The sequence below is a fragment of the Pongo abelii genome, chromosome 9 (assembly GCF_028885655.2).
Source record: "Pongo abelii isolate AG06213 chromosome 9, NHGRI_mPonAbe1-v2.0_pri, whole genome shotgun sequence".
Classification (NCBI taxonomy): Eukaryota; Metazoa; Chordata; class Mammalia; order Primates; family Hominidae; genus Pongo; species Pongo abelii.
This window is the reverse complement of record NC_071994.2, coordinates 5206150-5225084: the sequence shown is the minus strand read 5'-3', so window position 1 is coordinate 5225084 and position 18935 is coordinate 5206150. Positions and strand designations below refer to the sequence as shown.

At 47.2% G+C, this 18935-nt stretch overlaps 1 protein-coding gene across 2 annotated transcripts; it reads right to left on the bottom strand.

Annotated features, from left to right (window-relative positions):
• Positions 1-642: 642 nt before the first annotated feature.
• Positions 643-10823, bottom strand: LTO1 (LTO1 maturation factor of ABCE1). Of its 2 annotated transcripts, XM_024254835.3 has the most exons (6): positions 10598-10823; positions 8320-8425; positions 6838-6908; positions 3005-3122; positions 2584-2692; positions 643-1488 (listed from the first exon to the last, which is right to left on the bottom strand). In XM_024254835.3, the coding sequence occupies exons 1-5, from the start codon at positions 10645-10647 to the stop codon at positions 2624-2626; spliced, it is 414 nt and encodes a 137-aa protein (XP_024110603.1). In that variant the 5' UTR covers positions 10648-10823; the 3' UTR covers positions 643-1488; positions 2584-2623. The 2 variants fall into 2 exon arrangements, with proteins under 2 accessions (XP_024110603.1, XP_063584433.1); XM_063728363.1 differs by having other exon boundaries at positions 643-2692; positions 10598-10784.
• Between the last annotated feature and the right edge of the window lie 8112 nt (positions 10824-18935).

The window sequence follows — 18935 nt, the reverse complement described above, 5'->3', positions numbered from 1 at the left end:
ACACCTCATTAGCAGAAGAGGAGACACAGACATGCTCATTCCCGGGGTAAAGGCTAAGGATGGCGTTGCCTGAATACGATGGAAGCACCTGTTACAGTGGGCTCTGTACTGCAATGTTGGGGGTGACCAAGGGCTCCTGGAAACTGGGTCTCGTCCTCTAGAAAGGGGCCAGGCAGGCGCAGGTCAGCAGAGTGTGTGAGAATCTTGAAGATGAGGAGGCAGCCCTGGCTCCATGTGAGGCAAACCAGAGAAGGAAGTGGCAGTCTGCTGCTCAGCCAGCTGTGCCAGAGGCAGAGAGGGAATAGGGAGAGAGAATAGGAGACAGAGACGGAAGAAGAAAAAAGAGGAGAGGAGGGGAGAGAAGGTGGGGGAGAGTGGGGATAGAGATGTCTCGGGGAGGGTGGATTAGTAATAGCTGCTGACAGGTGGCTGGGCCAGGTGAGCAGGAGCTGATCAGTCCCCAACACAGTGGGACTACTCTCGCAGCGGCTGTGTCTACGCTGGGTTAAGGAGACGAGCTGGCAGAAATCTAAGGCACATGTCTTCCTTCATATCCAGATCCTAAATGCCCTGGAGGAAGAAATAAACTGGCTAGATGTTGTGTTATAAATGATGATGTGTTACAAATGGTCCCAGACAAACTTTCACTTTAAAATATGCTATTTACTTTTTTTCCAATTATAAAAATAATACATTATCAAAATAGACAACTTACAAAACACAAAAATCCACCAAGGGAAACACAACAAAGGCCCCTGATCCCACCATCTAGAAAGAACGAGAGTCTTTCTGACCCGAAGGCACCGGCTGTGATGAAGGCACGATGAGGAGATGCCAGCGCAGACTTCCCCAGACCTGAGGTGAGGCTACAAATGAGGGGTGCACAGCCACACACGCAGGTTTAGAGTTCGGGAGGAGGAGACCTAAGTCTTGTCTTCAAAAACAAAAAGCAGGCCGGGAGTGGTGGCTCATGCCTGCAATTCCAGCACTTTGGTAGGTGGAGATGGGTGGATCATTTCAGGCTAGGAATTCAAGACCAGCCTGGCCAACATGGCAAAACCCCATCTCTATTAAAAATACAAAAGTTACTTGGGCGTGGTGGCGGGCGCCTGTAATCCCAGCTATTAGGGAGGCTGAGGCAGGAGAATCACTTGAATTCAGGAGGCGGAGGTTACAGTGAGCCGAGATCGTGCCAATACACCCCAGTCTCGGCGACAGAGTGAGACTCCGCCTCAAAAGAAAAAACGAAAAAAAACAAAGCTAGCCACCGTGGAGGTCCACCTGCCGCTGCTCCCGCAGGGGTCACTGCTCTGGCTCCCGCAGTCAGCAGCTTAGGGAGCACAGCACAATCCACTGGGACATTCAGGAATGGTTTTAAAACCAAAGTGGATTCATGGCGACTCCTTAATCATCTCCTGGACTGCTTTCAGACATGCTTTCTGGAACAGGAGGGGTGTGGAGAGCCAGCGTGTGGGGACGTCGGTGACCCTGGGGTGCACAGAGGAGGATGCGTGAACACGTGCCATCGCATATGACCACTCGCCTCGTGGGGACCCACTGAACCATCCACTCTGCTCATCAGTGCCCACCCCACTGCCTCTGTATGACACCTCGTAAGGACAGAGACAAAAGAGCTCCTAGGAGAGGGGAGAATGCAGGAGCCTGTACGCATGGTTCTCAAAGTTTCTACAAATATAACGGCGGCCTAACATTTGGTCTTTGGTTCAAAATATTTCCCCCCTTCACCATTTTTTAATGCTGCAGAGCTCATCGCCCCTCTAGGGACAGTGCGAAGGATATGTCTGGGTCCCCTCAGGATCAGGCTGGCCTTTCTTCCTCTCAGCCAGATGCCCAGGCAAACTGGCCACCACGGACTCCCCTGTGCTCCGTGAGGCTCGGCAGGACCCGTGCGGCCTGGGAGGGAGGGCAGGGACTCCCTGTGCATTCTGGAGGTGGCTGTGCCTGGTGGCAGTGAGGCACGGCCTTGGGGCGGAAGTCCTAGCTCTGCTGCTGGGTGCCCTTAGACCACGCAATCCCTTCGCGTCTCACCTTCCTCTTCTGTAAAATGAGAATAACACCCACCTAGTGGGCTCCTGAAGGGATTGAATAAAACATGGGAGGCACGTCCTGCAGCGCCTGGCACACAAGCGGCCTCGACCTGCGGCACAGCACCCGTCCAAACCTCCCACGAGCCTCATTCAGGGCCAACCATCTCTCTCATTGCAAAAAAAAAAATAATAATAATAAAAATAACTGCCTCGAGTCCAGGCCCGGTGACTGACCCTATCCAGAGCCAACCCCAACCCAGAACCAGCTAGGCCTGTGCTGCCGGAGAGGCCGTCAAGTCAATGCACATGGGCGCAGCAGGGAGCAGCCGCACGAGGGCTCTGCCAGGGACGGCTTCAGCCCAACAAAGGGCATGTGTGAAGAGGCCCCAAGGCGGGCACCCAGGTGACACAGGCAGAAAACCCCAGGGAAGGAGGCCCTCCCACGGCTGAACCGGAACCCTCACCCTCCCACTGAACAACGGCCTTCCCAGCACCGTCTGGCCCTTGACCGCATTTCTAAACACATCACACACACATCTGTTCCTCGACGTTCGGTCTCTGTTCATCCATCCTCCTCAAAATGAAAGTCCAGAACCTTCTGCACTAATTTTAAAGTCTGGCTGAACGTTGAGTAATGAACAAAACTGAAAACACAAAAGAAAAGAGATGGTATTTTTAATCTTGTGCATTTTTACTGAAAAATGAGAAGATAACTCTGTATCCAGCTATAGCTTTCCCTGTCTACGTGGCCAGCCCATAAATGAGTCCTAACTCCTATTCTCTGGACTGTCTTCAGTTTTCCTGTACTGCGACTCAAGGATGAGGCGCCTCTACGGACAGTTCCGCGGCACACACAGCCCCAGGCCATTGGTGCAGTGGCCCCGGGAGTGTGCCGCCCCGCCTGGGAAAGGCACAATTAGGCGCTCCCAGCAGGAGGAAACACACAGTGCACGCACCTGTTTAAATTTTCCTCTGATTTTGTCTAAGTCTTCATGGAGTTTATCATAAGTAGGGTCATCATAAGGGAATTTCTGGATCATTCCAATTAATGATTCTAAGACCTTCATCTTTCTGCTGTAAAGCACAGAAATACAGACCCTCAGTCATGTGCACACAACAGGCTCAACTTACGCAACAGCTATGCTGCTGGCTTACCGAAACCCAGCAGGTGCGCTAAGAATGCCTTCGTTCAAAAGCTGGATGATTATTTTCTCATTACACGAAATCATATTTATTTACCTAGCAACGTGCTTAGGCCCATACCCAGTGCCTCGACAGCAAGTGTGTGCCTAGCTTACAGACATGCCTCCATCCCGACCACGGGGCTGAGTGGCTGAGGCAGCCTGAAGCCCTGCTGACTCTCGAGGTCACACACGCAGAAACAGACAGAACTGGGCAAGAGGGACTGGGGCTGGGCACGAGCGGGCCTGCTCTGGGTCTGGGGATTTTCCAGGATCTGGAATCTTTGTGCTCAAAGCCTTCCAGAGTTCAGCTGCAGGTAAACCAGCAAACCCCTCCCTCCAAAGGCGGAAATCAGTACTGTCCCCTACCCAGGGAGGGCAGATCTTTGCTGGGGAGGCAAGGAGGTTCTGCAGAAAGGCTGTGCACTCAGGAGACAGCAGCCCTGGGCATGACGTCTCCCCAACACCTCGCTACCTGCTTTCAACCCTGCTGGCCTCATCTGTAAAATGGGGGGCATCCCAGCCTCCAGATGGTGAGAAATTAATTTTTGTTTTTTTTTTTTAAATGGGGAGAGTAACAGCAACCTCACAGACTTTCAAGAGGATTAAATAACTGACATGGGCCGGGCCCGGTGGCTCACGCCTGTAATCCCAGCACTTTGGGAGGCCAAGGAGGGTGGATCACCTGAGGTCAGGAGTTCAAGACCAGCCTGACCAATATGGTGAAACCCTGTCTCCACTAAAAATACAAAAATTAGATGGGCGTGATGGTGTGTGCCTGTAGTCCCAGTTACCCGGGAGGCTGAGACAGGAGCATTGCTGGAACCTGGGAGGTGGAGGTTGCAGGGAGCCAAGATTGCACCACTGCACTTCAGCCTAGGGGACAGAGTGAGACTCCGTCTCAAAAAAAAAAAAAAAAAAAAAAATTGACATGAAGCTTGGACTCTAGCACAGAGTAGGTGCTCAATAAATGTTAGTCTCTTGGTTTCCTCTGGATCCTAGAGACCAGGGCTCTCACCTGCAGGGATTTAAAAATAGTCCACACATGTGTACATCTCGTGGGGCCAGGTCTTTTCAATGAACCACAGGTGGTCCTGAGAAGCATGCTGCCCCGATGCCGCACTGGACCATGTGAGTAGCCAGAGTAGGCAAGATACTCTGGCCACTCAGGGAATTTTAAAGAACTGACGGTTAGGATGAATCAACAGCAATTCAAAGCAACCAAGACCTCCTGTGTACGTGCAAACAGCTGGTGCTCCTGGATACAGAGAAGAGCAAGTATGCCAGCAGCATCCAGTTTACAAGAGCTAACGATGGCTACCTCTCTGAGAAAATACAAAACTGTGAAAGGTCAAAGCAAGTCAGTTTTAGCAACAAAGCACCTGGTTTCCAGGGAAACCAAAGGGAGATGCCAAAACGTGGGAGGTGGCTGTATGCTAACCCGATGCAGAGGACCACCCACTTTCCACTTGGCAAGCGGTGACTTCTCTGGTCAGCGATGCTGCTCAGACACACCCAGCCGGGTGCACCATCAGAGGCGGCACATATCAGGCAGGTGTCAGCAGCTCAGGGCTAATGAAACAAAAGTGATGGTGCCAGAGCCCCCGTGCTCAGCCCTGGCGCGCGCTGGTCTGCAGGAGGGTTTCACCAGACTGCTGAAGCTGGGGACAGAAGTGTCACGCAGTTTACTGGAAAGCTAGTTACTCAACGGAAAGCTCCATCTTTTGGCCTGAGATGCCGCTCTCCATGGTTTCTTTGGTGTTACAATGCCCAGCATTTTGCTGAATGACAGTGCGGTGGCAGGTGTTTTTCTCTTAACATCCTTATTTGGAAAAATTTACAGGTAAAACATGCGATATCAGCCCTTCACCATTTAAAAAAAAAAAACCTGACATATAAGATCCAAACCTCCATGAACCACTGCTCTACAATAAAGCCTTAGGTTCCAAAGAGACCTCTGGGTACTACTGGATGGGATGAGGGCGGCTGCGAGGGGGGTCTGGCAGGGCTGCCACCAGCCCCTTGTCAACCAAAGTGGTTCTTCTGTGTTAGCTAGACTGAGTGTGCTGCTTTCAGACGTCAGCAAACCCCTGCTCTGGGGTAAGGGCTGGCAACCTCCTGGGATGGGACCACTGGCACACAGCGGAGCACTTCTCCAGGAGCTGGCAGATTCTGCCGCTGCGGGAGAAGGGAGACAGGCAGAGAACTCCAAGAACACACATCCTTTTGTGGCCTGGAGTTGAGAGCCAGGCTCAGCTTTGACTGCCACCTAGTGGCAGCACAGGCTGCCAACAGCGATTCCCCTGGGATCCCCAGCTGCCGGCCGCTGCCCGAGAACCAAGAGGAAAATGTCCTCAAGTGCCCCTCTGCTAACCCAGAATCCCATCGACTCCCAACTGCTGGTACAAACGGAGCAGAAAGAACCACCCGTATCAGTTGCAAGCATCCTCATTCTTAAACATCTGAATATTCAAGATATTCAAAGTATTTCTAGAAATTCAAGAGATTTCAAATAAAAGCACAAGTCACGTGGTCAGGGAGAGAGCTATCCACTCTCCTTGTGCCCCTCCCATGCTAGGCGAGGCCACCAGGTGTCAGAATGACACAGAGCACCAGCTCAGGTCCCACACTTGCTGCCACCCATGAACAGCAGAGTATCCAAACCATCTCAAGGGTTCACTTCCAGCTTCAGAATGAAGATAGATAAAGCAGGGTCACATGGGGCTTCAGTAAGTACAATGCAGGAAGAAGAGTTTTTGTTTGTTTGTTTGTTTGTTTTTGAGAAGGAGTCTTGCTCTGTCGCCCAGGCTGGAGCGCAGTGGCATGATCTCAGTTCACTGCAACCTCTGCCTCCTGGGTTCAGGCAATTCTTCAACCTCAGCCTCCCAAGTAGCTGGGACTACAAACACACGGCACCATGCCCAGCTAATTTTTGTATTTTTAGTAGAGACAGGGTTTCACCATATTGGCCAGGCTGGTCTCGAACTCCTGATCTCGTGATCTGCCCGCCTCGGCCTCCCAAACTGCTGGGATCATAGGCGTGAGCCACTGCGCCCGGCTGAGAAGAGTTTTTAAAGGCTAAAAACAATTCAAATGACAGCTAACACTTACTGAGTGTTGACAAGTTCCAGAAAGGAGTTAAACACATTTAAATGCATTTTGTTGTTAACAGACTTAGTTGGCTACATTAAAAAACTGATGACAATGGTGTCCTCATCTCTGAGTCCAAGTCATATAAAACTGTTATAATTTGTTTATTAGAAGCTCAGGGGAAAGGTGAATGAGAAAATATGATCAATGTCAACATTATTTTATTGGTAGGGTATCTAAAAGCCACGTGGTGCACTAATGACTCCAGGTAAAAGGAAGGAGCATAGAACTCTTGAGAAGCAACAACAGCCAGTGTCCACCAAACACCTAAAATGTGCCTGGCACTTTCTATTTAGTATTTCCGTTACATCTCCTAACAACACTCAAGCTTAACACTGATAATTGTCTCCATTTTACACATGAGGAACACAGATTCATTACTCAAGGGCATGTTGGTAACCCATGGAACTAGAACTCCTGGTTCCTACGCTGAGAAAGAAAGACATCTCCACCTTTACCTGTCCTTCTCAGTGGTGCAACTGTGCAGTAGACATTTCCATGCAAAAGCAAAACCTTGGTAGCACCCGATCTGTGAATGTGAAAAATATTTAAGAGTGAAATTAATACGCAACTAGCTACGCTTTCATTACCAAGATCTCAAAACAAAAGGTGGGGGCAGAAGGCAGCGGTGCTTCTCGCACTATTTTCTGGAAGCACCTGTTGAGCATTAGGCAATGGAAACTAGGAGATTAGGTCGTCGGTGGGGCAGCCAGCCTCCCAGATGCCCCAGTCCTCATCTCCTAGTACCCATGCCCTGTGCAGGTCCCTCGACACTCCACCAGGGTGGCTTTCGTAACCAACAGAATGTGGAGGAACAGCACAAAGCTCCTGAGTCTAGGGATAAAAGCCAATGTCACTTGCCTCACCAGCTCTCTTGGACCACTCGCTCTTGAATGTCACGAGGACACACAAGCAGCCCCATGGAGACATCCATGCCCACAGTCAGGTGACAGCACCACCTTGGAGGCAGATCCTCCAAGCCCAGTCAAGCCTTCAGGTGACATGGCTCTGGCTGACACCCTGAGCCAGGACCACCCAGCAAAGCTGCTCCTGAGTTCCCAACCCTCAGAAACATGTGAGACCATCAATATTTGCTGCGATAAGCCCATGCATTTTGTGGTGATCTGTTTCGCAGCATCAAACATCCAATATAGTCATAACTGCCTCAACTCAGACTTTGCCACTAAGGGCCACTTATCTGTAAGGGCCAATCTAGGACAAAGGGCAAGAAGAGAAAAAAAAAATCATAAAGTTGATGAAATTTCAACGTAAACATAAATGGAATATTTTCACATGACAGAGGGCACCCATTCTTTGGACAATGATTCAGCTGGCTTAGTACATGAGCCAGCACCATGACACTCTCAAGTAAACTAAGGACACCAGGAACTTGTTTTCTCTTACCCAGCCTGCATAACTTAATTGTATCTACCCACAGCAAAATGCACTCTCGGTTCTGTACTAAGAATATTTCTCCAGCAACAGTCCATCTAGTCCATTAACTCCCACACAAAGGCACTGTGATTTTTTTTTGTTGTTTGTTGGAGATGGAGTTTCCCTCTCGTCGCCCAGGCTGCAGTGCAATGGTGCGATCCTGGCTCACTGCAACCTCCGCCTCCCAGGTTCAAGCGAGTCTCATACCTCAGCCTCCCAAGTGGCTGGGATTACAGGCATGCACCACCATGCCCAGCTAATTCTGTATTTTTTGTAGAGACGGGGTTTCACCATGTCGGTCAGGCTGGTCTCCAACTCCTGACTTCAAGGTGATCCGCCCACCTCAGACTCCCAAAGTGCTGGGATTACAGGCGTGAGTCACCGCACCCATCCGGCACTGTGATTTTAAAAGGCCTGACAATTCTTACTCCATCACACTGAATATTGAAATAAATTATAAATTGTAAATGAAGAGGCTTCATTTCCAGATGGGGGTTCCCACTTACCTCAGACCCGATTTTGGCTCCATGCAGCGTGCCATGCTGCCTTCCCTCCATCACACCCAAACTACTGCCTTCTTCATAGCCTTCCCGATACCCTTCCCCATGAAACCTGTGAAGAAGAAGCATGCTTCATCAAATCAACAGGAGAAAGAATACTTTTTCCAGGAAAACTTCTCTCTCTTGTATTACCCGGACCCAGTAAGACAAGCCAGAGTAAAGGAGGAAAAGCCTAAAATTCAAGTCAGAAGGCACAGATTCCAGTCCCAGATCTACCACTTCCTATTTGCCTCTGGAAGTCATTGTACCTCTTGTAGCCCAGTTTCTTCATCTACAACAAAGGACTAAATTAGGGATTCCCAAACCTGATAGGGTACTAGAAGCAAGGAAAATTCAAAGATATTAACTCAAAAGCCTCACCCCCAGAGATTCAGTATGTCTGGAGCAAGGCCCTGGAATCTACTTTTCTTTCTTCCTTCCTTTTTTTTCTTTTTTTTTTTGAGACAGGGTCTCTGTTGCCCTGCCTGGAGTGCAATGGTACGATCACAGCTCACTATAGCCTCAAACTCCTGGGCTCAAGCGATCCTCCAGCTTTGGCCACTCAAAGTGTTGGGATTACAAGTGAGGGCCACCGCACCTGGCCTGCAATCCACTTTCTTTTCTTGAGATGGAGTCTCGCTTTGTCGCCCAGGATGGAGTGCAGTGGTGCGATCTCGGCTCACTGCAAGCTCTGCTTCCTGGTTCACGCTCTCCTGCCTCAGCCTCCCAAGTAGCTGGGACTACAGGCGCCCACCACCACATCCAGCTAATTTTTTGTATTTTTAGTAGAGACAGGATTTCACCGTGTTAGCTAGGATGGTCTCAATCTCCTGACCTCGTGATCTGCCCGCCTTGGCCTCCCAAAGTGCTGGGATTACAGGCATGAGCCACCGCGCCCAGCCTTTTTTTTTTTTTTTTTGAGACGTAGTTTCGCTCTTGCTGCCCAGGCTGGAGTGCAATGGTGTGATCTCAGCTCACCGAAAACTTCGCCTCCCAGTTTCAAGCAATTCTCCTGCCTCAGCCTCCCAGGTAGCTGGGATTACAGTACAGGCTTGCGCCACCACACCCGGCTAATTTTGTATTTTTAGTAGAGACAGGGTTTCTCCATGTTTGTCAGGCTGGTATCGAATTCCCGACCTCAGGTGATCTGCCCGCCTTGGCCTCCCAAAGTGCTGGGATTACAGGCGTGAGGCACCGCATCTGGCCCGGAATCTACTTTTCAAAGTCTCCTAGGTAAGTCTGGTTTGCAGCCAGAGTTAGGGGGCCAAAGTTCTGTGAGTGTTCAAGTAGCACTAGTCCAAGTCAACCGCTTCCAAAAAACTGCAACATACACAGGATTTGACATCACATCGGTAGGGCAACAGAGAGAAATGGCATCAGATCACCACAAAATGTACTCCGACTGGTACCCGGAGTAGCACTGACCCTGAGGCCCAACAGTGGAACTGGCACTATCTTAACCTGCAGTCACCAAACATGCAAGGAGTGGGCTGCAGCGCCCCATGAAGCAGGGTGCACAGCTCCCCACTTATTAGTTGTGTGACCCTGGAAAGTGACTGTGCCTCCTAGTCTGTAAATTCCGAGGAATAATAGAATCCACTTACTAAGTAGGGCTGAAGTAGATAACCAGGGTGGAACGTTTAGCTCAGTGTCTGACTCACTGCGCGAGCTAAATAAACGTCAGCGACTGACTGCTAAATGTTCGGCCGATTTCTTAACTAACATCTATGGACGTGTCCTCTGGGCCGGGCATTGGAAGTCAGCCAGGAGGCAACTCACAACTCCCCCACTGTTGCAGCACGAGGGGCTCCCCAGGGGCTCTGGAGGGAAAGGGGTGTGGTCGGGCACATCTATCAGCACATCCATGAATACTGCCGTATGTCCTATGATTAAGGAACCAGAAAAAAAGGCAGCTCCCAGATGGCAAAGGTCTATCCTCCCAGAGGACGGGGTGGCCTCGGAGGAGGAGAACCACCAGGCTGAGCAGATGCTTGGGGGCAGCCCTGACAGGGAAGGCGGGTCTGGAAGAGCAGCTGGGCACGTGCCCCGCCGGAGCGGGCCAGGAGAAGAGGACCAGAGCATCAGGCCCACACTTGTCCCTGCGTCCACGGCCACCAGGCGCTCCCCAATGCGCACGCCCAAGGGACGCCAGGCTCCAGCAGAGCCGCCCTGGGCCGCAGCCGGCGGCGAAGCCGCTGGGAAAGGACCAGACAGGGCGGGGTGCGGGCCCAGCCTCGCCACCCACCTCTCATCCGCCATCACGATGGCATCGAATATGTCCTGACTGCCAGCCATAGCGGCAAGCAGCCCGCCCTTGGCCCCCGGGTTTCTGCAGCCCTGCGGTGCCGTAGCAGACCCGGCAGGTTCAGGAACAAACGCTCCGCTTGGGAGGAGACGAGACCCACTTCCGGAAGCGGCGGCGCGGGGCAGGCCGGGTAAGAACGGCACGCGGGAGGGTCCAAAGCAGCCTGTACATGGCGCATGCGCAGCTGCAGCGGTGGGCGGGGCCGGACTCGAATGAAGCCCCGCCCAGGGTCCCTTCGCCCTGCCCAGCTCCAGCAAAGGGCCTGTCTGTCCGCGCTGGGAGCGTCCATTGGCCGCGCACGGGGAGAGCCGACCTGTATTTTACCACTGCAGATAGAACCGAATTTCCCAAAGTGGCTCCGAAAGAACCAAGGAAGAAATGAGAAGTCATGAGCTGGGCGCGGTGGCTCACGCCTGTAATCCCAGCACTTTCGGAGGCCGAGGCGGGCGGATCACCTGAGGTCGGGAGTTCGAGACCAGCCTGGCCAACATGGTGAAACCTCGTCTTTACTGAAAATACAAAAATTAGCCGGGCATAGTGGCAGGCGCCTGTAATCCCAGCTACCTGGGAGGCTGAGGCAGGAGAATCACTGGAACCCGGGAGGCGGAGATTGCAGTGAGCCGAGATCGCGCCATTGCACTCCAGCCTGGCGACAGAGCCAGACTCCGTCAAAAAAAAAAAAAAAAAAAAAAAAAAAAAAGGAAAAGAAATGGGAAGTCATCAAAGAACCGACGCCTCAGGAGGCTCCGGGCCAGGAGGCTCTGCATGTGGGATTTTGGGGAGAAATTTGTCGGTTTTAGTTCTCATATTTGTCATTTCCATGAGATGTGCTTTCTGAACACGATTTTTAAAAAGCGATTTCAAAATCTAAGCGACAACGGAACTCAGATGAGAAACACCAGAAGCATTTCTAATAAAGTCAGTAGTAAAACCTCACGTGACCACTGAACATCTTTCTGCCAGCCCTGGCCAATGCAGTAAAACATGAAGCAAGAAGTGTAAATACCAAAAAAAAAAAAAAAGGCAGAAATACTACTATTTGCAGATGTGAGGGCCTACCTAGAAAACCCAAATAGTCACCTAAGACATTCTCAGAATCCATAATTGCAGCAAGTAGCTATGTGTATGATGAATAGGGAAAAAAACACTTTCTGTTATTCCAACAATAATTGGTAGTAACCTGAGCAGGGGTGGGATGGGAAAATCGCCTTATGATAGTCATAATACATTTCTTAGAAATAAGAATTTCTAACAATTTGAGCAGGGCCCATATAAGGAAAACTACAGCTCTACCATGATTGAGGATTGGAAAACTGAACAAGTGCAGTACCAAAGAAAATTCCATGAGATCTGGTAAAATGTGTCAAAATCCTAAACTTTTTCATCCGTATGAATAAACTAATAAAAATAACTTGAGATGTTTTTGAAAAAAAAAGAATGATTTTCATATCAGATATGAAAAGATAAAGTATCAATATAAATATTGTGGTATGTTGGTTCAAGAAGTGACAGACCAGTGAAATAAAGTAAATGGCCCAGACAATGGACTCTCATAGATGTAAAGCCTTCTCATGTGGTAAAAAGAAGAATTACAAATTAATTGGAGAAAGGGAATATTAATTAATAACTATACTGGAAAATTGGTTGTTTGGGAAAAGCTTGGTTCCATGTATGCCTCACACCATTCATCAAAATAATTCCAGATGAGTTAAAGAGTTAACTTAAAAAAATTAAGCACATTGGCTGGGCACGGTGGCTCACGCCTGTAATCCCAGCACTTTGGGAGGCCGAGGCAGGCGGATCACCAGAGTTAGGGGGTTTGAGACCAGCCTGACCAACATGGAGAAACCCCGTCTATACTAAAACTACAAAATTAGCCTGGCGTGGTGGCGCATGCCTGTAAGCCCAGCTACTCGGGAGGCTGAGGCAGGAGAGCCCGGGAGACAGAGGTTGCAGTGAGCCGAGATCGCACCATTGCACCCCAGCCTGGGCAACAAGAGCGAAACTCCGTCTCTAAATAAATAAATGAATAAAGCACATTATGCCTGTAATCCCAGCACTTTGGGAGGCCGAGGCGGGCGGATCACGAGGTCAGGAGATGGAGACCATCCTGGCTAACATGGTGAAACCCCGTATCTACCAAAAAAATACCAAAAAAAAAAAAAAAAAAAAATTAGTGGGGCGTGGTGACGCGTACCTGTAGTCCCAGCTACTTGGGAGGCTGAGGCAGGAGAATGGCGTGAACCTGGGAGGTGGAGCTTGCAGTGAGCCGAGATCGCGCTACTCTACTCCAGCCTGGGTGACAGAGCAAGACTCCATCTCAAAAAAAAATAAAATAAAAATAAATAAATAAATAAATTAAATAAAATACATTAAAAAATCTAGGTGGAACATTCAGACAAGTATGAAGATGCTCTTTTAACACATAAAAGCCATGAAGGAATTCTCAGCAAGCAAAACCAACATTTTACCATGTAAAAATGCAAACTTGTGTGTACCAAAAGTGATAAAAAACAAAATTTAAAGTTACAGAACAATATGGGGAAATATTTGTCATAAATATTGTAACTAAAGAAATAATATTTCTGGTAAAGAGTTTATTTAAATACATGTATTTATTTAAATAAATACATCCTAACGGGCGAAAAAAAAAAGACTTGAAACATTATTCACAGAAAGAGCAACAGCTGGCCAATCAGGAAAAGCAGACGCAACCTTACTAGTAACCAAAGCAATGCTAAGAAAGAATAATGAGATGCATTTTTTACCTTTTAAAATAGTTTAAGTTCTTTTTCTCCTTTTTTAGAATTAAAAGATATTCTTATTGAGCACAAGTGCATACATTGAAGACACTTCTTGGTCAGGCAGTTCAAAAACATAGGAAGAGCATTATATATATGTATATTGTTTGTTTGTTTGTTTGTTTGTTTTTACTAGCTGGACGTGGTGGGTCACGCCAGTAATCCCAGCACTTTGGGAAGTCAAGGTGGGCGGATCACGTGAGGTCACCAGTTCCAGATCAGCCTGGCCAAACAGTGAAACTTCGTCTCTACTAAAAACAAAAAATAGCCGGGTGTGGTGGCGTGCACCTGTAGTCCCAGCTATTCTGGAGGCTGAGGCAGGAGAATTGCTTGAACCTGGGAGGTGGAGGTTGCAGCGAGCCAAGATCGTGCCACTGCACTCCAGACTGGGCGACAGAATGAGACTCTGTCTCAAAAATAAAATAAAATAAAAAAGTTTTTTGCCCCTGGACCTAGTCATTTCACTTCTAAGACTTCATCTCTAGGAAATAATCAAAGACAAGTAAAAATATTGTGTACGGTGTTGTTCAGTGCAACACGATTTGTAAAAGGCAAGGCAAGGAAAGCAGCTACATTGACAAAATGTAGAATTATGACATGTATTGTAGGCTATTCATGTTGAAGACTCCTAAGCAAGCATTACAAATAATATTTCAACAAAAGTAACATCATGTAAAATGCTCATGATATTTCAAGAAAAAGAAAAAAAAAACCCTTTATCTGAGGCTGCAGTGAGCTATGATCATGCCACTTCACTGCAGCTATGCCAGGGCAACAGAGTGAAATCTCATCTCAAAAACATAAAAAGAAAGAAAAAGAAAAAAAAAAAACTCTACATATACTCGAATTCCAATCACACTAAACACTGCTTTTAAAGAATGAGAGTAGCCAGGTGAGGTGACTCACATGTATAATCCGACAACTCGGGAGGCCAAGGTTTTGGAAGCATTGCTTGAGCCCAGAGTTCAAGACCAAGCTAGGTAACATACTGAGACTCCATCTCTACAAAAAAAATAGAAAAAAATTAGCCAGGCGCGGTAGTGCGCACCTGTAGTCCCAGCTACTTGGGAGGCTAAGGCGAGAGGATTGCTTGTTCTCAGGAAATTGAGGCTGCAGTGAACCGTGATCGTGCCACTGCACTCCAGCCTGGGCAACAGAACCAGACCCTATCTCGAACAAAACAAACAAAAACAAACCAAAAAAAAAACAGAAAAGAAAAAAGGAAAAGAGAAAAAAGAGTGAAAGCAAATACAGCAAAATGTTAATAGAGAATATAGCTAGATTTTGGAATGACAGTGATTTTTTAATGTCCTCATGTATATTTTTTGGAACATCTCATCTTTGTTTGCACAATGAACATAAGTCGTTATAAGCATAAAAAAATGTTTTTGGTGGATGAAATTAAATAGACTTTATATTATTTTGGAAGATGTCTTTAATTTTTAGGTTTTTTTAATAAGCAAATGAAATCACAAAACACTTGGAATATAGGAAAAAGGGAAAGACGGCAAGCCAAACAAAAAAAAAAAGTTCACCCTGTCCACCAACTGATTTTTGCTAATTTTGTTATTTTTCCCTTGAATTTTCATATAAACATAATTTAATATATAAACAATGTAATGTCCTTCTCCCTGCCCATTTAACATTAGATTACAAACACCTCCCAAATAAGGGAACTGTTCTCTTATCAGTACATATTTAAAACACATTTTTGAGCATAAATTTCATTAGCTGAAATAAAATAAAATAAATATATCTTTCGGCATAGGAAAATACACAACGTGGTGAGAAAAATAAATGACCACTTACAGAATAAAGCCCGTGGACATGGAGGCTTATACAGAATAGCATAGGTTTTAATTTCTAACTTTAAAAATATTTGCAAGGCACTGAACGATTATATGTGCTACAAAAATCAACACTATTGATTCAAACTATTAATCTGAAATAAAGCTTTGGGGAGATTTTCTGTCCCCAATCATCAATTTGTTCATCTGGTTTGTTCCTAAAATATTTATTTTGAAGCCAGACTGTCTTAGCATTAAAGACAAAGAAGGGCCAGGTGTGGTGGCTCACGCCTGTAATCCCAGCACTTTAGGAGGCCGAGGTGGGTGGATCATCTGAGGTCAGGAGTCGAAACCAACCTGGCCAACATGGTGAAACCCTGTCTCTACTAAAAATACAAAATTAGCTGGGCATGGTGGCTCATGCCTGTAATCCCAGCTAGTTAGGAGGCTGAGGCAGGAGAATGGCTTGAACCTGGGAGGTGGAGGTTGTAGTGAGCCAAGATCGTGCCATTGCACTCCAGCCTGGGCAACAAGAGTGAAATTCTGTCTCAAATAAAAAATAAATAAATAAAATAAAAAATAAAGGCAAAGAGCCTGATTCCATTATCCTGGATTTCCAATAGTCTATTTATAACTTGCTTTATTTTCAAATAAGGACCAGATTGTTAAAATAGGGCCATTGGGGCTGCATGCAGTGGCACACTCTTGTAATCCCAGCACTTTGGGAAGCCGAGGCAGGAGGATTGCTCGAGACTAGGAATTTGAAACCACCCTGGGCAACATAGTGAGACCCCATCTCTACAAAACATTTAAAAATTAGCTGGGTATGGTGGCTCACACCTGCAGTCTTAGCTACTTGGGAGGCTGAGGCTTCATTGAGCTATGATTGTGCCACTGCTCTTTAGCCTGAGCAACAAAGGGGAGATGCTGTTTAAAAACACATGCACACACCGACACACACACGCACACACACACAGACACACACACATGCACACACGCAGACACAGAGACACACACCGACACACACACATGCACACATACACACAGACACACACACAGACACACACACACTGACACACACACAATGCACACACACACAGACACACACTGACACATACACATGCATACACAGACACACACACACTGACACACACACGCATACACAGACACACACACACACTGACACACACGTGCACACACACACATGCACACATACACGCCTTTGAAAGTAGAAAAAGTCAGTTTTAAAGTCCAAATATTCACGCCAACGTCCTTAAATAAGCTGTAAATGTTATGTTTTAGCAACTGAACACATAAAAAGCGTACAAAGAATCTGAATTAATATCTCCCCTTGGCTGGGCGTGGTGGCTCACTAATTGTATTTATTTCAGTGGTTTCAAAACACTATTAGTAAATATTTAACTTATAACAAAAGGTATAAAGGAGATAATATAATCACCTCCCAGGAATCTACCACATTAAGAAAAAAAACATTTTTAAAATAGAAATGTTGGCCGGGCACAGTGACTCATGCCTGTAATCCCAGCACTTTAGGAGGCCAAGGCGGGTGGATCACCTAAGGTCAGGAGTTCGAGACCAGCCTGGCCAACATGGTGAAACTCCGTCTCTCCTAAAAATACAAAAATTACCCAGGCATGGTAGTGGGCGCCTGTAATCCCAGCTACTTGGGAGGCTGAGGCAGGAGGATCGCTTGAACCTAGGAGGTGGAGGTTGCAGTGAGCCAAGACTTCGCCATTGCACTCTAGCCTGGGCAACAAGAGCAAAACTCTGTCTCAAAATAAATAAATAAATAAATAAATAAGTAAGTAAACAAAGTAGAAATATTGCTTACATTCTTGTGAGAGTTCAAAGAAAAACCAGGTCAATATAATTAAAGTGAAAAACAAATTCACTGAAGTTTAATATTAAACAGTGTTTACTTGTGAGAATACACTTTTTTAAATTTTATATTTAAGTTTTTAGCCTGTAGTCCCATGCTCAAAAAAAAAATGAGGACATTAAAAAAATTATGACAATTCCAAAATCTAGATATAGTGTCCATTAACATTTTGGTGGACTTTCTTCTAGCAGCAAAATATTAGGTAGTTTTCAAACCAGACCAAACCAAACCTGACAATATAATTCTACAGTTGTTAACCTGGAAACACATCCATTTTATTAGGAAAAAAAAACAAGTTAAAAACAAAATATCATTTGTTCTTATTTTGGTTCAAGAAAAAGGCCCTCAAGCATAGCAACAGGTTTTTATCTATGTATAGAATAGTCTGCAAGGACCGCACCCCTGAGGTTGCAGTGGTCACGTTTGGGTGATGGATTATGTGTCATCTTAATTATTTTCCTTTGAATGTTTCTGTATTTTGTGATTCGGGTTTATTTTTTTTACAGCATGAAGCTGCTGGATGTGGTGGCTCATGCCTGTAATCCCAGCACCTTGGGAGGCCGAGGCGAGTGGATCACCAGAGGTCAAGAGTTTGAGACCAGCCTGGCCACCATGGTGAAACTCTGTCTCTACAAAAAATACAAAACTTAGCCAGGCATGGTGGCATGAGCCTGTAGTCCCAGCTACTCAGGAGGCTGACTTGGGAGGATCACTTGTGCCCAGGAGGTCCAGGCTGCAGTGAATCATGATCACGTCACTGCACTCCAGCCTGGGTGACAGAGCAAGACCCTGTTTCAAAAAAAAAGCATGAAGCAAGTGTGGCTTTCATAATCCGGAAGAAAAAGAAGCAGTTTTAAATTCTGAAAAGGAAGTCATTAAAAGACAGTTCACTTCAAGGAACCAAAGTTTCATCTCATGCTCTATTCATCACAAATAAATAACACATTTGGAAAAGGAGGCAAGTTACAGGCAGGCCTCAAATCCAAGTTTGATCCCGTGGGGCAGGCAGGAGGAGAAGAATGCGAGGCTTGAGTCACACTCAATCTTTCCAGCTGAGCCTCCTCTCTGCTCCTTCTCTATTAGGTGTGCTTGGGTTTGGGAGCCTGTCAAATGCCATTTTCCACCTGCTTCCCCGGTGGCCATAGCGCAGGAGACCTGGGTTGGGGTGGAGGTCTGGCGCTGTGAGCAGGAACCGCGAACGGGGCTCCTCTGGGCACCCACCTGGCTGCTGAAGGGCTCTGGCCAGCAGGGCTCAGCCTCTGCCCATCCCTAAGGCTCCCAGGGGAGTCTTTTTCAGGCTTCTAGAGAAGAGATAACATTTTGGGAAAGTGACACAAAGACCTGGCAACAGTACCTGTATTGGGAGCGGACTGAAAGTCTGAGAGGAGGCCTACTTTTCACTGTCTAACTTGCATTAGTCAGGTTAGGCCAGGCTGTGCTGTGATAAGAAATAAGCCCTGACATCTCAGTGGCTTAATCAGGAAGGGCCATTTCCCACTTCCACGGAGTCCACTATGTGTGGGGCAGTTCTCCTCCACCTTGCAGGAACCAAGGCCCCCTGATTGCCCCAGTAGGGGAAGAGACAGAGGAAGCAGGCTAGCTCCTAGCTGCCTTGTCCCAGGAGAACACTTTATTTCCATTCCATTGACCAGAACCAGTCCCAAGGCCCTAACCAAACTGTAGGGGAGTCTGGGAAATAGAGATGAGCCCACAGACGTTTGGTCAACTCTGTCTCTGCCACAATGCTTTAATGCTGTTAGGATTTTATCGTGAACCCTGTAAATATGTGG